This window comes from Myodes glareolus, chromosome 8 (assembly GCF_982192425.1).
Source record: "Myodes glareolus chromosome 8, mMyoGla1.1, whole genome shotgun sequence".
NCBI lineage: Eukaryota > Metazoa > Chordata > Mammalia > Rodentia > Cricetidae > Myodes > Myodes glareolus.
The window spans coordinates 73,129,587-73,150,752 of record NC_142033.1 but is presented as its reverse complement, the minus strand read 5'-3'; the positions used below and the strand labels follow the sequence as shown (position 1 = coordinate 73,150,752).

The 21,166-nt window shown below is 40.9% G+C and overlaps 1 protein-coding gene across 1 annotated transcript in view; it reads left to right on the top strand.

Annotated features, from left to right (window-relative positions):
* Positions 1 to 20,690, top strand: part of LOC148121191 (uncharacterized) — a 51,247-nt gene extending 30,557 nt beyond the window's left edge. Inside the window, exons 4-7 of the mRNA XM_087909483.1 lie at positions 2,043 to 2,079; positions 3,755 to 3,827; positions 17,818 to 18,885; positions 20,580 to 20,690. Coding sequence (XP_087765609.1) covers positions 2,043 to 2,079; positions 3,755 to 3,827; positions 17,818 to 18,885; positions 20,580 to 20,690 — 1,289 coding nt within the window. The remainder of the gene's footprint in view (positions 1 to 2,042; positions 2,080 to 3,754; positions 3,828 to 17,817; positions 18,886 to 20,579) is intronic.
* The last annotated feature ends 476 nt before the right edge of the window (positions 20,691 to 21,166 follow it).

The following is a 21,166-nucleotide window of genomic DNA, read 5'->3' as shown; positions in this document are numbered from 1 at the left end:
TTTTGCTTCTCTGGAACTCAAGCAGAACACTGCTTACTGGCTCACTCCCTAGCTCATGCTCAGCTAGCTTTCTTATATAGCCCAGGCCCACCTGCCTAGGGATGGTGCCGCCCACGGTGGGCTGGGTAGCCCTCCCACATCAAACAAGACAATCGCTCACAGATATGGCTAGAGGTAGGCAATTCCTCAATTGAGACTCCTTTAGAAGACTGCAGGTTGTGTCAGGTTGACAGCTGACCCTCACTGGGACAAATCTAAATAAGAGACACTCTGTTACATGTGAAAAATGCAAGGGATGAACGTTGAGTACAGTCTGTAAGTTTATAACCTAGTGAAGTTCCTTTAGAAATCATTACATTTGAACATGTTTATTTCCTAGTGATGGGGCTTGGACTTAACACCTGTCTTAGTTACATTCTTACTGATGTTAAGAGACACTGTAATCACGGCAATTTATAGAAGAAAGAGTTTATTTGGGACTTACAGTTTCAGAAGTTTCAAGTCTATGACTATGATGATAGAGGACAAGAGAGCAGCCAGGGAGGTGTGGTACTGGATCAGCAGAGAGATCTAACAACAGAGAGAACTAGCTAGTAATATCATGGGCCTTTGAAACCTCAAAGCCAATCCCTACTGACACACCTCCTCTAACAAGGACCCAGTCCTTCATCCTTCCCAAAAACTACCACCAACTGGGGATGAAGTGTCCAAACATATGAGCCAATGAGGGCCATTCTCATTCAGACCGTCACAGCTAACAACATGCTAAAGAAGCCATACTTCACACACACACACACACACACACACACACACACACACACACACACCACACCACACCGCACTCTGCAATATACATTACCTTACTTTTCTATGAGTGTAATAGATTATATGTCCTGGGGAAAAGCTAAAAGAGTTCCACTACATATTTTTCATGCTTTAGATGATGTAAAGAATGTTTTCTTTATATACAGAGAGCCCTGTGTTGACCCATTCTGAAGCCTGAAGGAGATGATTTTATTTCTATATTTTTGACATCAGATAACAACTTTTTTCCCTGTATGGTGCATTTCAAGCCTATCTCTGGCTGTAAGTATGGTAAGGAGTGGACTGCTCATCAGGGAATGTTCTCCCCGTGAACTGACATGTTCCAGGGCAGACAACTGAGCCATTTACATTGCACACATGGTAGAGGGCACAGCTGGACCCGAGAGGTTGTTAGTGTTCCCAAACAAGAGCAACGTCTTGATGCCTCTCCATATTTCCTTCTGCTGGAGTCTGGAGACTGAAAAGGATCCTTGCTCCTCCTCTGCCCATTACATTTTGCAAAGCTACAGGACCACTACCATTTATAGGTGTTGCTTATGGCAGGGGCTTTTTATCAGAAAAAACTGAGAAGTTTCCCCCTGAAACCCTGCAGTAGCTGTGTTGTGTGATACCAAAACAAGTTCACAAAGAGGAAAGGTTGTGATCCTAGCGGCTCTTCCAGAGGGCCCAGGTTCAAGTTCCATCACCCACATGATGGTTCAAACACATCTGTAATTCAGGTTCCAGGGGATCCACTGCCCTCTTCGGGCCTCTGCAAGCACCAGACATACAGGAGGTGCACAGATTTGCATGTGGGCAAAACATCCACACAGGTAAAATAAAAATGAAAAAATAATTAAAAATAAAAAAGCACACACCCTTAGCATTGATCCTGGTGCCATTAGCCCAGGGCAGTCACATTACTTGCTTAACACTGTCAGCCTCTCACACTGATTCTTCTGATAACATCATTGCTGTCAGTCTGGTGGTGTGCAGTTACAGTCATGGTCATTGTGCATTGACAAGTTTCCTCCTCTTTTGCTTTGAAGAACCCAGACTGGGGGAAGCATGAGCTTTTGGAGAGTGGATTGCCTGCCACTAGAATTCTGTTGATGTATGGCTCCAAATTTATCATGCTCCCAAACAATCGTCCAATATACACTTTTAATACATTGTACTTATCTCTTTTCTATTATTTTATATTGCTGACTAACAATATATTTTTCCTTTACCTTTAGAATCAGCTGAAAGTACTGAATCCTACTCGATCCTAAGGTAGGGTTTTAAAGATTCATTTAAGCTCAGAAAAAAGAGACTGGTGCTTGTTAGTGCTCTCCGGCTCCTGCCACATGACCTGCCTGACTCTTACTATTTCAATCATCACAGCTTCTTTGCAAAGTGAGCACGCTGTCTGTCATAACCCATTTTCCCCAGTAGGTGGCTTCTGTAACTGCCAGGAATCTGATCCATGTGATTGGCCTGTGCACTTTCTGGGTGTGTTTCCTGCTCTTCTTCATAATCAATAGACACAAGAAACTGCTTCATATAACATCAGTTCACAAAGTCCAGGCATATGTGAACTCATTCACTGAGTGTTCCCAACAAGCTTGGTGGTACTTAATAATTTTTGCAGTCATAACCAATGCCTGTTTTCACCACTGAAGGATTGATGGCAGATCTCAAACCTGTGGCCATAGTACCATCAATTTATACATAATAAAATCATGCAATTCTGGAGAGAAATTATTTTTCTGGAAGTAAACCATTTCTACATGTAGAGAATGTTCAGTTATCAGTGTTAAATCTGTCCATAAGCTATTTGAATTACTCATTTTTTTTTAAACAGCATTTCTCTGTGTAGCCCTGGCTGTCCTGGAACTCACTCTGTAGACTGGGCTGGCCTCAAACTCAGAGATCTGCCTGCCTCTGCCTCCCACACGCTGGGATTAAAGGCATGCACGTGCCATCACTGCCCTTGGTTTTTATTTTCCTGACTCCCTGTTTGTGTCTCCCTGGAGCTACTACTGTTGCCCACTTCCTTAAATTTTATCTGATCTGTTCTCATCAACAGTGAACACACTTGTTGCTCTTGTTTTCCTGCTTTACTTTATCTTCATTTCCTACAGCTGTGTGTTCCTTTGCTTGTGTAGAGTCTATGGAAAGGCCATGTGGTGTCATGATTTTAGGGACTGAGCACAGTAAGTGTGGCAATGCAATCTGACCTCATGCCCTTAGGTCTAAGGACAGTAGCCTTTATTTATCATTCTGGAGGTCAGGGCTTTAAAGATGAAGTGTGTATAGGAGAATATTGAAGGCTATTGAAGATGAGAGTGTAATTAAAAGGCAGATTCATGGCCATTTCTAAGGATAGAGATACCAAGAAGGGAGGATCAGATTGCTTTTAGTAATACAGATGAGTTTAGAATATTTGGGGTCTATATCATCATATTCATGATGAATCAAGAATTTGGGATATATTTATTAAATTTGATATAGTCTCCTGCACTCAGTAACTCTTCTCAAACTCCCAAATATGACTTTTTTATCTCTTACATTTCATAACCAACTACATTTGATTTTAATCAAATAATACAATTATTAGTATAACATTCCCCAGTTCCTATGAAAAACTACCAAATGAATTGTTTTTAACATGTTCATTCATTAAAGAGAAATGTTTTTATATGTGTTTACCTAAAAATGTATTAGAAGACTGTCATTGATAAACATCAAGTCACATATATTCTTCATAAGGCCAGTTCAAAAACATTGCCAGCTTCTCTCTGAGAAGAACAGAGTGGCTATAGTATAGAATGAGTTTTTGAACCTCAGCATAGAGAAGTAGGTTTTCTACACAACACAGTTTCGTGTGCCTGACACTATCACAGGTGGGGTGAGCCAGTTCTAAAGAACCAGAACTCATTCTTGACTACATATTTTCCTTCCAAAGGCTCCCCACCAAACCAGACCCTAGCGACCCTGAGACCACAGCAGGAAAGAAACGGTGTGGTTTTCAAACAAAGGTAAGATCCTTTGAGATTAATTTTTTTGTTCTGAGTGTGGATTGTTTTAGCATATATTCTTAAATTCAATAACAATCTACTTATTATCCTTTTACACTGAAAGTTGGTTGGAGAAAACAGCCTTTGTAATTAGAATTAGTTGGCTGGTTTGTCCTTGGAACCCTCACAAAGGAAGAGAAGTACTCTGTGACCGCGGGGGTTGAAATGGTAAGAAAAACACAGGGATGCAAATCTTAACTTTGCTAAACTTCCCCCCCCCACACACACAATAAAATAATTAAAATTTGGGGGATTTTTGGGACAAATATACTTTGGATCATTTCCTAAATGACACCAATACAACTTTTATTATCCTCATGCTTACAAAAATTGTAGTCACAGAGCTGGAGAGTTGGTTCAGTGGTTGGGAACACATTCTGATTTTATAAAAGACCTGGATTTGGTTCCCACCACCACACAGTGGCTCACGACCATCTGTAACTCAGTTCCGCGATTCAGATGCCCCTTCCTTCCTTCCTTCCTTTCTTCCTTCCTTCCATCCTTCCTTCCTTCCTTCCTTCCTTCCTTCCTCCCTCCCTCCCTCCCTCCCTCCCTTCCTCCCTCCCTCCCTCTCTCTTTTTCTTTCTCCCCTTGGTTTTTTGAGACAGGGTTTCTCTGTGTAACAGTCCTGACTGTCCTGGAACTCACTCTGTAGACAAGGCTAGCCTCGAACTCAGAGATCCACCTGCCTCCACCTCTTGAGTGCTAGGATTAAAGGTGTGTGTCACCATTCCCAGAAACCTTTTTCTGACTTCAATAGAAATCAGGTATACACATGGTGCTCAGGCATACATGCAGGCAAAACACTCCCACATTAAAAAAAAATCAAAATTTTTAATATAGTCACTTATCATAGTGGGAATTTTTCTGATGTTCCATGGTTCAGATTAACTAGCAGAGACATGTAAATTTTTATTCCTTCAATGTTTTTTTATTAGCATGTAGAGTTTTAAAAAGATTTATATTACTATATGTGTGTATGTGCAAGCGTGCATATGTGAACCTATGTGCTCTTTTCCATGGAGGTGAGAGAAGTGTTGGATCCTTTGGAGCTGGAGTTAGGCAGTTGTGTGTGAGTTGTGTGAGGGGCCTTGTGTGGGTGCTGGGAAACCAATCTCTGGAAGAGCAGCCAGAGTGCTGCTCTTAACAGTGCTCTTAACTGCGCAGTGCATCTTTCCAGCCCGTACTATGGGACTGAAGGAAAATTAATTATATCATAAGAAAAACAAGCATTATTTGCAGCATCGTAATGAAGGTGTTGGCTGTATTCCTGCAATCTATCTTCAGGGTGTGGTAGGAAGTCCATCTCCTGAGCCATACTCTCAGCACTGGACAGAATTCTTTATCTGTGACACTTCAAAACGAACATTTTAAAATGTAGATGTTGCATTTTGTGTGCAATTCAGATTTGTCTTCTTCTAATAATGCCACCATGTTGCAGAAAAACGTGTGGAATGTGCTTGACCACTTAACAGTCGTGGTGTGTTCTAAGAGTCAGTATCTGCCGTCAAAGAATGAAAGCGAGATGAGCAACAGAATCTACAAACCTCTCCCTGGAAAGCACCTGTCTGCATTTTCAAGTAAATAAAGCCACCTGGTAGCCCTCGCAAAAAGCGTGACTGACATTGGTATTTCTTGCGTTTCCCCCTTTTGACTGGGCTAGTAGAGCCCAGACCCAAGGGTCTGTAACCAGTGCTCCACCACATGGCCACTGCGCCTCAATACTGACAGTTAAATATTAACATAAAACTCTGTCAGCTTTGAACCCCAGGAATCCTCACGATTATATTCTCCTGACACCCTAAAAGACCCACATGTGGAGATTTGGCAGCTGAGTGTGTAAATGAGCAGTGCAGTGTGTGAGCATAGCCACGGCTGAGTGTGTAACTGAGCAGTGCAGTGTGCCAGCATAGCCATGGCTGAGTGTGTAACTGAGCAGTGCAGTGTGCCAGCATAGCCACAGCTGAGTGTGTAAATGAGCAGTGCAGTGTGTCAGCATAGCCAAGGCTGAGTGTGTAACTGAGTAATGCAGTGTGTCAGCATTTTTCCCAAGTTTCCAACATTTGAACAGTATCTGGAAAGTATTTGAAGGCTTATAAATCAAAGATTTGAATGGTGATAGGTTTATGATTTAAGTAGCTTTTTGTCTAATTGTTACCTTCCATGGCATATGAAAAAGCTAGGAAGTAGGAACTATGTGCTGGTGCCGATACAGAATTAGGAAAACCAGGGGATTCTAAAATATGGTTTTCCATTTCTCACATGACATAAATTGGCAGACCCAGGTCCCCTAACTCTTTCATCCTCTTCTCTCCAGATGAACTCAGGCCTGTGCAGCAGAAGCCCTCCTCACACCTCACCTCCACTCCTTGGGGACTCCACCCCTTGGTGGGGACCCAGGGTCCCTCTAGCTCTTTCCTGCTGCCCCCTCACCCTTTCCTTCTCGCTCATCTCCATGCCTTTCTATTACCCACCAACCCAAGGAAGCATTCAAACCCATATAAACACATGGATCCCACAGCCACCACCTAGGATCCAGGGCAACAACAGCAACCAATGAATCAATTATCCAACCAACAAAATTGAGACCAGACATATACACCAAGGAACACCTCAAATATCATAACTCTAGATGCCTAGATCCCAGAACAAAAACACAAGCATTCAAGGCAATATGCCTCCTCCAGAAGCAAACAACCCAATTGCCATAGGCCCTGAGAAAAGCAATTTAGCTGAAACACAAGACAATGACTTCAAAATAGCAAATATGAATATGTTCAAGACCTTAGGGGGAATATTAGTAAATGCCTTAATGGATACATAGAAATGCAAGCAAACGGTTGAAAGAAATAATTAAAACAATATAAACCATGAAAGTAGAATTTAATAAATAGAATCACTAAGAAAGCCCAAACTGAAATACAACTGGAAATGAAAAACTTAGCGTGTCAAACAAGAAGCTCTGAGGTAAGCCTCACCAACAGATTAAAAGACAGGGAAGAGAGACTCTCTGGCATTGAAGACAAGATAGAAGAACTGGGTAGCTTATTTTTTTTTAAAAAAATTAATCCAAAAACATCCAGACAAAAAACATACAGAAAATCTGAGACACTATAAAAAGATCAAACCTAGGAATAGCAAGGAGAGAAGAGAAGAAACCCAGGGCAATGGCACAGAAAATATTTTCAACTAAATCATGGAAGATGTACCTAACCTAAAGAAGGGATGCCCATCAGTGTACAAGAGACATAAAGAACAGCAAATAAGCGAGATCAGAAAAGAAAGTCCCCTATGACACATAATCATAAAACCACTGAGTGTACAGAACAAAGAAACGGGGAAAGAAGCCACATATAAAGACGGGCTCATTACAGTAGCACCTGACTTCTCAACGGAGACTTGTTTAACAAACTCAGAAATGCCAGCTGAGAATACTATACCCAGTAAAACTATCAGTTTCAGTCAACAGTGAAACAGTGCTCATTAATAACTTTCAATATAAATGGTCTCAATTCCCCACAAAGAGGACACAGACTAATAGATTGTATTAGAAAACTGAATCTACCTTTCTGTGGCATCTAAGAAACACACCTCACCAACGAGGACAGATATCACCTCAGAATAAAGGGATGGAAAAAGGTATTCCAAGCAAATGGACCCAAGAAGCAAGCAGATGTCACCATTTTAATATCTGACATAATAGACTTCAAACCAAGACTAATCACAAGGGATAGGGAAACAATTTTTTATTGATTCCTGATTTTGTTTTGTATTGTGGGAGTTTCCCCCCTCTTTTGATTTGCTGGCTTAGGATTTTTATTCTTTGTGTTTTCTTGGGAGTGATTAGCCTTTTCATACTGTTTTCCTTCTAGTATCTTCTGGTGAACTGGACTGATAGAAACTTCAGTGGTTTTACCATAGAATGTTTTTCTTTCTCTGTTGAATGTGACTGGTAGTTTTTGCTGGGTATTCTAGTCTGGCATCTCTGGGTTTGTAAAACATCTGTCCAGGCTTCTCTGGCTTTCAAAATCTCCATTAAGAAGTCAGGTGCTATTACAATGATTCTTACACACTCATCAAAGGAAAAAGCCACCGAGAAGATACTGCAATGATAAATATTTATGCTCGAAATGCAAGAGCATCCAAGTTTATAAAAGGAACACTACTAAAATCACATATTGTGATAGTTGGTAACTTCAATATCTCACTCTCACCAGTAGACAGGTCATCCAGCTACAAACTAAGCAGAGAAATGCCAAAACAAATGACATCATAAACCAAGTGGACCTAACAGATACTCGAGAACATTTTGCCCAAACATAAAAGAATATACCTTCTTCTCAGCAGCTCATGGAACTTTCTCCAAAACTGACCACATGCTGGGAACACAAATCAAGTCTCAATAGGTACAAGAAAATTAAAATAGTTCCCTGAATCCTATCTAACTACCATGAATAAAAGCTGGATACCAACAACAGAAACCGCAGAAAGTATACAAACTCATGGAAACTGAACAACTTCAAAAATGTATATCTTGGAATTACTCTAGTCAAGCAAATGAAAGACTTGTACAATAAAACTTTAAGATATTGAAGAAAGAAATTAAGAACATCAGAAGAACATCCCTCACTCATGAATCATTAGAATGAACATCCTACCATAAACAATCTACAGATTCAATGCAATTCCAATCAAAATTCCAACACAGTTTTTCACAGAAATTGAAGAAATTATCTTCAACCTAAAAACAGACACACTTATCAATGGGATCAAAACAAAGAACCAGACATAACAAGTCTACATCTTCAGACACCTGATTTTTACTAAAAGCAAAGGCCAAAAATACACACTGGAGAAAAGACAGCATCGTCAACAAATAGTGCTCATCAAACTGGACAGCCGCATGTAGAAGAATGCAAATAGATTCACATTTATCACCCTGCAGAAACTCAGCTCCAAATGGGTTGAGGACCCCAACCTAAGGGCAGATACACTGGAACTGATGGGGAGAATGTGAGAAATAGGCTTGAACTTATTGATGAGGAACAGGATGTTAACAGCACAGGCACAAAGACCAAAAATAAGTGGAGACTCATGAAACTGAAAAGCTTCTGTATGGCAGAGGAACCAGCAGTCAAAGAACGGACAAACTAGTGAGAAACAGGCTCATCTCTCTGCACGCTTTATTTGCCATCTTCATTTATAGCGTGACCGTCTTTCTGAAGTGGTTTCAAATCTCTGGTTTTCTTTTGCTATTTGTTTCATTTCATTGAGATAACTGGAGCTAGTCAAAAATGTTTTTCAAATCACAATAATAATTGTCATAATTCATGAATTTGTGAGTACATTCTATAGATATCACATGTATGTTAGGATTAGTCAAGGAGACAGATGAAGTAATTTCTGAAGTATTTTCTTTCTTAATGTCACTATTATTTCTAAATAAGCATCAAGTGGTGTTACAGCATGAAAGTGAGTCCAGTGTGCTGATGTGAGCCTGTTATCACACCACATGGAGCTGAGGTAGTCCGCCTAGAATACATACAGAGTGAGATTTCTGCCCAGAATTATTTCCTCACATTCCTCCTGTAGAATTAACAGGTAGTGTGTGCTTGCTACCTCAGTACTAGGGATTGGTGACTGATGATTAGGACAATTCCACCACTGTGTAAGATTCATTTTAATAAAACAGTTATGATATATATGGTATGGAAATGTGACCATAAAAGTTTCGAGGATCACCATGGGCTGTGACTAATATCTACAAAATCTGAAGAATGATTCCAGGTTACTTGATGTACCCTATGATTCTTTGGCATATTTTGCTGCATAAGAGTCCTAATGAGATTCAGAAAGGAAGTTCAGACTATATGTTTTATTGATTTTGTGTCTATGGGTGTTTTGCCTGCTTGTATGTCTGTGTGCCATATGTATGAAGTGCCCATAGAGGCCTGGAACTGGGGTTACATATGGTTTTAAGTCACCATGCGGATGCTGAGAATTGAACTCCTGTGGGGCAATATTATACAGGCCACATATTTCTGCTTTGTGTCGGCAGCCAGCCTCTCCAGCCACAACAGCAGCAGAGGTGCTAAAAGCATCTTCAGCCTGGCTGTCTCCGGAGCTCAGGATATGCTGATGTTGTTCTGCTCCCTTCTTTGTAATTACGGAGATTGCCTGAGAAGAGGTGTCATTTCCAAGCTAGTGACAGAGCTGCGCATGTGACCTTAGTCCTGCTACCCTGGAAACAGATGCTAACAAACTTCCCCCTTAGTTTACCTTGGAGGATAAAAGATGTTTGGAATCCCTGTGTCTGTGCTGAGGAGTTCCATTCAGAGGGGTGAGTGTGTGCTATCCCGGGCGGACTGTCCTGGAAGAGAGCACAGCCCCCCCCCCCAGCTCCTGCTGCAGGGTCTTCTGGGTTTCACTCGACCCAGTCCTGCCCCGACATTTGCCCTTTTATCTCTGGTGTCCTTGGACTACCAGTTATCCCTGCTTCAGTGCTGAAGAGTTCCATATAGAGGGACAGGAACAGCTCCTGCTCCTGCACTGAAGAGATCCACCCCAAGAGTCAGTCACAGCAAAGACTAAACCAAGACACCAAGACTCTCCTGGCTCCATTTGAAGGAAGAGATGGGCAGGCGCCAATGCAAGAATTCCTCCAACAACCTAAAAGGCAACATGACATCACCAGAATCCAGGGATCATGCAACAAGAAGAATTGAACACCCTACTCCAGAAGAAATAGAAGAAATCGACTCTAAATGGAACTATATGAAAATAATAGAGGAACTTAAACAGGAGGTGAAAAACTGCCGTAAAGAAATGGAGATAACAAACAAAAAAGTAAATGAAATGAATAAATCTCTCAAAGATACCCAAGAAAAACAAGAAAACCAAGAAAAAGCAATCAAACAGGTAAGGGAAATAGTTCAAGACTTGAAAAATGAAATGGAGGTAATGAAGAAAACACAAACTGAGGGAAGACTGGATATGGAAAATCTGGGTAAACGATTAGGAACTGCAGAGACAAGTATGACCAACAGAATACAAGAGATAGAAGAAAGAATCTCAGACACTGAAGATACTGTAGAGGAAATAAACTCACTGATTAAAGAACAAAACAAATCCAACAAATTCTTAACACAAAACATCCAGGAAATCTGGTACACCATGAAAAGGCCAAACCTAAGAATAATAGGTGTAGAAGAAAGAGAAGATTTACAGCTCAAAGGCCCAGAAAATATATTCACCAAAATTATTGAAGAAAACTTTCTCAATCTAAAGAAGGATATTCCTATGAAGGTACAAGAGGCATACAGAACACCAAATAGACTGGATCAAGAAAAAAACATTTCCTCGCCATATAATAATCAAAACACAAAACATACAGAATAAAGAACAAATATTAAGAGCTGCAAGGGACAAAGGTCAAGTAACATATAAAGGGAAACCTATCAGAATTACACCTGACTTCTCAATGGAAACCATGAAAATCAGAAGGTCTTGGATAGATATGCTGCAGAAACTAAGAGACCAAGGATGCAAGCCCAGACTACTATACCCAGCAAAGCTTGCATTTACCATCAATGGACAAAACAAGATATTCCAGGACAAAAACAGATTTAAACAATACGTAGCCACAAACCCAGCCCTACAGAAAATACTAGAAGGAAAACCACAAACCAAGGAAGCCAACAACACCCATAATAACACAAGCATCTGACAACCCTCTGCCAGCACAACTCAAAGAAGGGAAACACACAAACACTAGCACCAGGAAAAACAACCAGAGTCAACAACCACTGGTCATTAATATCGCTTAATATCAATGGACTCAACTCACCTATAAAAAGGCACAGGTTAAGAGAATGGATACAAAATCAGATCCAACATTCTGCTGCCTACAAGGAACACACCTCAAACACAATGACAGACACTACCTCAGAGTAAAGGGTTGAGAAAAGGTTTTCCAACCAAATGGACCAAAGAAACAAGCGGGTGTGGCTATACTAATATCTAACAAAATAGATTTCAAGCTAAAATCAATCAGAAGTGACAGAGATGGACACTTTATACTCATATCAGGAACAATTCACCAGCAGGAAGTTTCAATCCTGAATATCTATGCCCCTAATATAAAAGCACCCACATATGTAAAAGAAACATTACTAGAACTCAGAACATACATCAAACCCCACACTCTAATAGTGGGTGATTTCAACACTCCTCTCTCACCAATGGACAGGTCAACCAGATAGAAACTTAACAGAGAAATAAGAGAACTAACAGATGTAATGTACCAAATGGACCTAACAGACATCTATAGAACATTCCACCCAAACAGAAAAGAATATACCTTCTTCTCAGCATCTCATGGAACCTTCTCAAAAATTGATCACATAATTGCTAACAAAGTAAACATCCATAGATATAAAGAAATTGTAGTAATCACCTGTGTACTATCAAATCACCATGGAATAAAGTTAGAATTCAACAACAATTCTAACCCCAGAAAGCCTACAAACTCATGGAAACTGAACAGTCAACTACTGAATCACCCCTGGGTCAAGGAAGAAATAAATAGAGAAATTAAAGTCTTCCTTGACGTCAACGAAAATAAAGACACAATATGTCCAAACCTATGGGATACTATGAAAGCAGTGCTAAGAGGAAAGTTCATAGCACTAAATGCCCACATAAAGGAAACGGAGAAAGCACACATTAGAGACTTAACAGCACACCTGAAAGCTCCAGAAAAAAAAGAAGCAGATTCACCCAGGAGAAGTAGAAGACTGGAAATAATCAAACTGAGGGCTAAAATCAAAAAAATAGAAACACAGAAAACAATCCAAAGAATCAATGAATCAAAAAACTGGTTCCTGGAAAAAATGAACAAGACTGATAAACCCCTATCCAAATTAATCAAACGGCAGAGAGAGAACATGCAAATTAACAAGATCAGAAATGAAAAGGGGGACATAACCACAGACACAGAGGAAATTCAGAGAATCATTAGATCTTACTACAAAAGCCACAAAATTGGAAAATGTGAAAGAAATGGACACCTTTTTAGATAAATATAATTTACCAAAATTAAGTCAAGACCAGGTGAGCAGTTTAAATAGACCTGTAAGTCGCGAGGAAATAGAAGCTGTCACCAGAAACCTCCCTACCAAAAAAAGCCCAGGACCAGATGGTTTCAATGCAGAATTCTATCAGAGCTTCCAAGTAAAGTTAATACCTATAGTCCTTAATGTGTTTCACAAACTAGAAACAGAAGAGTCATTGCCTAACTCCTTTTATGAAGCTACAGTCACCCTGATACCAAAACCACACAAAGACTTAACCAAGAAAGAGAATTACAGACTAATCTCACTCATGAACATTGACGCAAAAATACTCAATAAAATACTGGCAAACCGAATACAAGAATACATCCAAAAAATTATACATTATGATCAAGTAGGCTTCATTCCAGAGAGGCAGGGCTGGTTCAACATACGAAAATCTAACAACATAATCCATCATATAAATAAACCAAAGGAAAAAAACCATATGATCATTTCATTAGATGCTGAAAAAGCATTTGACAAAATTCAACACCCCTTTATGATAAAGGTCTTGGAGAGATTAGGGATATAAGGTTCATTCCTAAATATAATAAAGGCAATATACAGCAAGCCGACAGCTAACATTAAATTAAATGGAGAGAAACTCAAAGCCATCCCACTAAAATCCGGAACAAGACAAGGCTGTCCACTCTCTCCATACCTCTTCAATATAGTGCTTGAAGTTCTAGCAATAACAATAAGACAACATAAGGGGATCAAGGGGATTCGAATTGGAAAGGAAGAAGTCAAACTTACATTATTTGCAGATGATATGATAGTGTACATAAGCGACCCCAAAAACTTTACCAAAGAAATCCTACAGCTGATCAACACCTTTAGTACTGTGGCAGGATACAAAATCAACTCCAAAAAATCAGTTGCCCTCCTATACACAAAGAACAAAGATACAGAGACGGAAATCAGAGAAACATCACCTTTCACGATAGCCACAAATAGCATAAAGTATCTTGGGGTAACTCTAACCAAGGAAGTGAAAGATCTATTTGACAAGAACTTTAAGGTTTTGAAGAAAGAAATTGAAGAGGATACCAGAAAATGGAAGAATCTCCCTTGCTCTTGGATTGGGAGGATCAACATAGTAAAAATGGCAATTCTACCAAAAGCAATCTATAATTCAATGAAATTCCCATCAAAATCCCATCAAAATTCTTCACAGAATTGTTCTCACCTTGAGAGAACAATAATCAACTTTATATGGAAAAACAAAAAACCCAGGATAGCCAAAACAATCTTATACAATAAAGGAACTTCTGGAGGCATTACCATCCCTGACTTCAAACTCTATTAAGGAGCTACAGTATTGAAAACAGCTTGGTATTGGTATAAAAACAGAGAAGTTGACCTATGGAATCGAATAGAAGATCTGGATATTAACCCACAAACCTATGAACACCTGATTTTCGACAAGGGAGCTAAAGGTATACAATGGAAGAAAGAAAGCATCTTTAACAAATGGTACTGGCATAACTGGATGTCAACCTGTAGAAGAATGAAAGTAGATCCATATCTATCACCATGCACAAAACTCAAGTCCAAATGGATTAAAGACGTCAGCATTAATCTGACCACATTGAACCTGATAGAAGAGAAAGTGGGAAGTAGTCTACAAGATGTGGGCACAGGAGACCACTTCCTAGGTAGAACCCTAGTAGCATAGACAATAAGAGCAACAATAAATAAATGGGACCTCCTGAAACTGAGAAGCTTCTGTCATTAAGACAAAAAGGCAACCTACTGATTGGGAGAAGATCTTCACCAACCCCTCATCAGACAAAGGTCTGATCTCCAAAATATACAAAGAACTCAAGAAATTAGACACTAAAACTCTAATTTACCCAATTAAAAAATGGGGTACTGAACTGAACAGAGAATTCTCAACAGAAGTTCAAGTGGCCAAAAGACACTTAAGGTCATGCTCAACCTCCTTAGTGATTAGGGAAATGCAAATCAAAACAACTTTGAGATACCATCTTACACCTGTCAGAATAGCTAAAATCAAAAACACCAATGATAGCCTATGCTAGAGAGTGTGTGGAGTGAGAGGAACACTCATCCATTGTTGGTGGGAATGCAAACTTGTGCAGCCACTTTGGAAATCAGTGTGGTGGTTTCTCAGGAAACTAGGAGTCAACCTCCCTCAGGACCCAGCAATTCCAGTCTTGGGAATATACCCAAGAGATGCCCTATCATACCACAAAAGCATTTGTTCAACTATGTTCATAGCAGCACTATTTGTAATAGCCAGAACCTGGAAACAACCTAGGTGCCCCTCAATAAAAGAATGGTTAAAGAAGGTGTGGAACATATACACATTGGAGTTTTACACAGCGGTAAAAAACAATGACATCTTGAATTTTGCATGCAAATGGATGGACATAGAAAATGCTTTACTGAGTGAGGTAACCCAGACCCAAAAAGAGGAATATGGTATGTACTCACTCATAAGTGAATTCTAGCCATAATTAAAGGACATTGAGCCTATAATTCGTGATCCTAGAGAAGCTAAATAAGAAGGTTGGTGCGGGAGAATTGTCTGTATTCTGTCGATCATATTTTAATAAAACGCTGATTGGCCAGGCAGGCAGTATAGGCGGGAAAGCCAGACAGGAAGAGGGGTGGAGCAAAGAGACTGGGAGTCTTCTGGAAGCAGAAGCTCCCTCAGCCACTCCTGTGCAGACCACTGAAGAGGCAGCATGTAACCTGCCCCGCTAAGAAAGGTACGGAGCCATGTGCTAACATAGATAAGGATAATGGGGTAACATAAGTTATAAGAGTTAACAAGAAGCCTGACCTAATGGGCCAATCAGTTTATAACTTTATGGAGTCCTGTGTGTGATTTTCTTTGTTGCTTGCCGGCTGTTGGGGTGCTGGGAGGGACAGAAACCCCAACAAGCCGGCCCTCCATGTTACAGAAGGTGAACCCAAACAAAACCATATAGTTATCCTCCTGGATATTGGAAGTAGACAAGATTACCAGGCAAAACTTGGGTGCATGGGTGTGGGAGGAGTGGATGTAAGGGGAGATGGGTAGAGAGAAGGGTGAAGTGGAGGATTCAGGATTGCTTGGGGGAATGGGATGGGTGGGATGGAGGAAGGGTGGATATGGGAGCAAGGAAGTAAATATCTTAATTAAGGGAGCCATTTTAGAGTTTGCAAGAGACTTATCTCTAGAGGGGTTCCCAGGTCCAAGGAGAGGTCCCCAGATTGTTCCTTGGGCAGCAGAGGAGAGGGTGTCTGAACTGGCCTTGTCCCGTAGCCACACTGATGAATATCTTGCATATCTCCATAGAACCTTCCTCTGGCAATGGATGGAAATAGAGACAGAGACCCACATTGGAGCACTGGACTTAGCTTCCAAGGTCCAAATGAGGAGCAGAAAGAGGGAGAACATGAGCAAGGAAGTCAGGATCACGAGGGGTGCGTCCACCCACTGAGATGGTGGGACTGATCTAATGGGAGCTCACCAAGGCCAGCTGGACTGGGAGTGATGGAGCATGTGATCAAAATGGACACTATGAACGTGGCTGACAATGAAGGCTAACTGAGAAGTCAAGGACAATGGCACTGGATTTTGATTCTACTGCATGGACTGACTTTGTGGGAACCTGGTTTGTTTGGATGCTCACCTTTATAGACCTGGATTGAGAGGGGAGGACCTTGGACTTCCCACGGGGCAGGGAACCCTGACTGCTCTTAGGACTAGAGAGGGAGGGGGAGGTGGGGAAGGAGAGGGAAAAGGGAGGCAGAAATTTTTAATAAATAAATAAATAAAATGTTTGGAAAATGAACACGTGTGATCTTCAGGATTTGAATGAACCCTGAGACTCCCTTCTGATATAGCTGTGTGAAGTGTGTCTCAATTATTCCCATGCCTCCACGCCGGTCCAGAGAGATAGTTTATGTTGGGACACCGGACCCCAACAAACTCCCAGTCCTTTGAAAGAGCAGCCAGTGCTCTTAACCACTGAGCCATCTCTCCAGCCTTCCATAGTTTGCCTCTTACTATCCTGAAATAACAGGGAAGCCAGCAGTAGGACAATTACCTCCAAAGTCATTTTCTTCTCATACTAAAAAGCACAGAGAAGGACCTGGCTTGTTTTAGATACTTGATAAATCAATGTTCTTGAGCTTCTATTATTCTTAAGTTTTTAATTAAGGCTTCTTTATGCTGTATCTTGCCTGGGAAAACTTAGGAAATCATCACAATTGCAGGCTATTCAAGCATCATGTTAAAATTGTTTTCTTCTGTGTTAATCTGTTTTTGCACACACGGTGTCACCGTTTTGAAGGTGAATGTCTTAGCTCTTGTACTAGTCAATTACTGATTTTCAGAGACTAAGTGTCAGTGAACATCAGGGCTCAATATTTAAAGAATGGTGAAATAAAATCTTTTTATGTGAGAATGTTCTTATAGTATTTAAAATTACCTAACACATACCAAGTGAGGATTAGTCTAAATAGTAGTGATAGTGTTAAGTCTCCTGGGTGGACTAAGGTAAATGTGGTATTTTTTACACTTATTTACTATATGTGTGGGCACGTGCACATGTCTCAGCACCCCAAGAAGATTAGAGAACAACGGGGGTGGGGGATGATTGTCTCTTTCTACCCTGTGGGTTCTGGGGATTGACCTCAGGTTGTGTCTTCGGTGGCACGCACTTTTATTTACTCTCCGAGCCATCTCACCAGCTCTACACTAGTGTTAGTTGTTAGTCTTGCTTGTTGTGGGTTTTGTGTAACTAAATGTATATTATGAAAAGCCAAAGGTACGTGTTATTTTTTTTAATGTTTTTTGTTCATGCCGCTTGATTTCCAAGGACAAGGATAAGTTGGAGAAGCATCCCTTGGCACAGAGAGCATCCCAGTGTCAAGTCAAACAGAGGAGCTCCCCACCTTTACAACTCCAGGAGCAAGACCAGGAGCCAGAGGCGAGCATGGCTTCTGATGGAGAAGATGGATATTCAAGATCTGCCAAGGGGCAAGTGCTCAGGGGAGTGTTAATGGAAGGAGACAGACTGGAAGGTGAAGATACTGTACAACTTGCTGTACACAAGCTAAGCCAGAAGGTCGGTGAGATCTGCGAAGCTGTCAAAATTACTGTTCACCATGAGGAAGCACGACCACGGGATGACTCTACAGGAACAACACCCCTGAAGTCGGCCACCCCTAAACTGGCCTGGGATATGCTTGGCTGTGAGGGTAGAGACGCCACTGCTGCACTGGCCGCTGTAACACTGCAGACCTACCCCAGACAGAAGGAAGGTGGCCTTAGAAACATCTTTCCATCTCCCTCTTTCTCTCAGGTTCTGGAACACAGTGGCCAATCAGTTACTAAATCTCCCTTAATGAAAAATAAATTAGACTATGAAAGTAACAAGTCCGAAATAGAAGAATTCCTTCATAAAAGCAAGGAGAAATCTTCTGAAACTACAGAAAGTGGAAAGAGAAGAGGTAAATGCCCAGAAGTATGTATGGGCGAAAAGCAAAAGGGCTGTGAATTCAAGAGCCAGTTGCAAAAAACTCTGATACCAAAACGCATGGCCTGGCAATTAGATAGCAGACACATGCGGAAATCCAGTGACTCCAAAAGGCTTTCAGACTCCACAGAAAGGAATCACACGAGCGAATTAAAAAGTTGGAGTGATTCTACCCTTTGCGACACTTATAAGAAAAGTAAAGGCACACCCGACCTGACCCAGAAGCCTCTGCACAGCAACTGCGAGGCCCCAGCCCGAACGGTGGGAACCGCCAGTGCAGCGCCTCCTGGTGGCAGGACAGCAAGCGCTTTGGCGGGTGAAGATCCTCAGGACAGGCTGTCCGACAGTGAGTTCCAAACATTAGAGGAAGAAATCTTGGCCTGGGAGAAGGTACACCTTGAAAACGAGGTAGTTGCTCTTTTGCTGACATGAGTTTCATTCTGATTTTTCTCTTAGTGAAAACTGTTCACTAGTAAAAATCGGGTTATTTAGGCATGACATTGCATAGTCATATATCGGGTTATTTATGCATGATATTTCATAGCCATGTAGACTGCTGTATTTCCTAAGCAATGGAACACAATGCCATGACATCAGCTCCCTAAACCACCTTGAGTGTCATTTGAGACACTAGAAGCACCTGGCATTTTGCAAATATTTAATAAGTAACTGTTGTTTGTTGCTGTTGTTGTTTGGTTGGTTGCTTTGGTTTTTGAGACAGAGTTTCTCTGTGTATCTCAGGCTGTCCTGGAACTCACTTTGTAGGCCAGGCTGGCCTTGAACTCACAAAGATACACCTGCCTTTGTCTCCTGAGTGCTGGGATTAAGGGTATGTGCCACCATGCTGTGTATAAGTAATTGTTCCTAACATTCCTTTTTCTCTAGACGTGAAATACTTTGTGGTCTTTATTAATGAAGAAAGAATCCATGGCAGGTCTAATATTTGCATGACAGTCTTTTTCTAAGTTTATTTTTATTTTAACTGTGTGTATTGCCTACACATATGTCTAGCTGGAGTACAGAAGGTTGTGAACTACCACATGGGTGCTGGGAATTGAACCTGGGTCCTCTGGAAGACCAGCCAGAACTCCTACCCCCGAACCATCTCTCCAGCAGATTTTAGGGGCTAGAGAGATGGCTCAGTGGTTAAGAGCATTGCCTGCTCTTTCAAAGATCCTGAGTTCAATTCACAGCAACCACATGGTGGCTCACAACCATCTGTAATGAGTCTAGTGCCCTCTTCTAGCGTGTGGGCATACATGGAGGCAGAATGTTGTATACATAACAAATAAATATTTTTTAAAAAGCATAAAGGTTTTATTACTACTTTCACATTTTAGTCAACCACTTCCCATCAGCATTTTCCCACTGTATATCTAGGTCATCGAAGCTCCTGTTTATCTAAATGAAGGTTCTACAACCGTGTGCTATGTTCACCAAGAATCTGGCTCTTCTCATCAGAGCAAATATGGAGCTTAACTACCAAAGCAGGGTCGGGGGTTTTCTGGGTATGGTTATACAAGTGCTTGGTAGGGGTGAGGTAAATATGCACTGTGATAAAGTCACCAACCACTACACATTGTGTGTGTGTGTGTGTGTGTGTGTGTGTATGCCTCAAAAACATAGAATTTTTTTCTGTCCTCATCTATATTAAAAGCAGTATACATATAAAATTTTATTTAAAAAATAAATTGTAAGTGTAGTTCCTAAGTGTAGTTCCTTGTTGAGGTGTGCATGTCATTCAGTGTTGGTTCATATATGTGATGGTCATGGACCCCATGATTAATATGCAAGACTTGGTTACCATATAAAAAAAAGTATTGGCTTGATCTACAAACTGTACAGAAGATGCTGCACAAAGATATTCTGGAACTCAACATATACTTAATTTTAAAACAATGTCTTTTGAAATAGGAATTTATTAAGAAGTTATTAACTTTTATTGTCTTTGGATCTGGTTATTTTGGTGTGTGATATTTTTATTGCCAATAGTTTTTAATAACAAAGGAAAAAATAAAGAAAAATAAATAAGAAAACTTCAGATACCTCCTTATGAAATGATTGGAGTTTTGCAGAATAATTATGGATATTAATTTTTTCAGAGTGTCTCTGAGAATCTGCCAAACAAGTGTGAGGGGATCTCTGATGCCACGGGTACCAGGGGGAACTGTCTAGAAAACGGGCACACAGGAGGTAAGAGCAGCTCGTCCTGAGAGCCAGCTAACCGCGTAGGAAGGAAAGGTCACTGGGGCAGGTGTGGATGCAGGCCACAGGCTCTCCTGCCCAGCGAAGGGTGGGGAATTGGAACCCTTCTTCACAAAGATGGAAACCTGGGAGACAGCTTCTAGTCTCAAACAGAACCAAGTTCTCTCACCCCTGTCTTCCCCACCATTGAGATTCCCCTAGAGACCTAAGGTGCCCGGTCACACAGTTGTCTTACAGTTTTGATCATAAATAAATTAAAATGCATGTGGTCGGCCATGTAGGTCCACAATTCAGTGTTGTGGAAACTGTTTTTCTCCTCATTTCAGAGGCTCAAGAGAAGAAAGCAGGGTCTGTCATAAAAAAAAAATCAGAAAAAGACATAGGCCTTTAATATCTTACCAGAGTTTAAAATTCCTTTGGCAATCTTAATGTGAGTTGTCTGATAAGGGCAGCTTGAGGTCGGAGTCCAGCCGGAGCAGTGAAC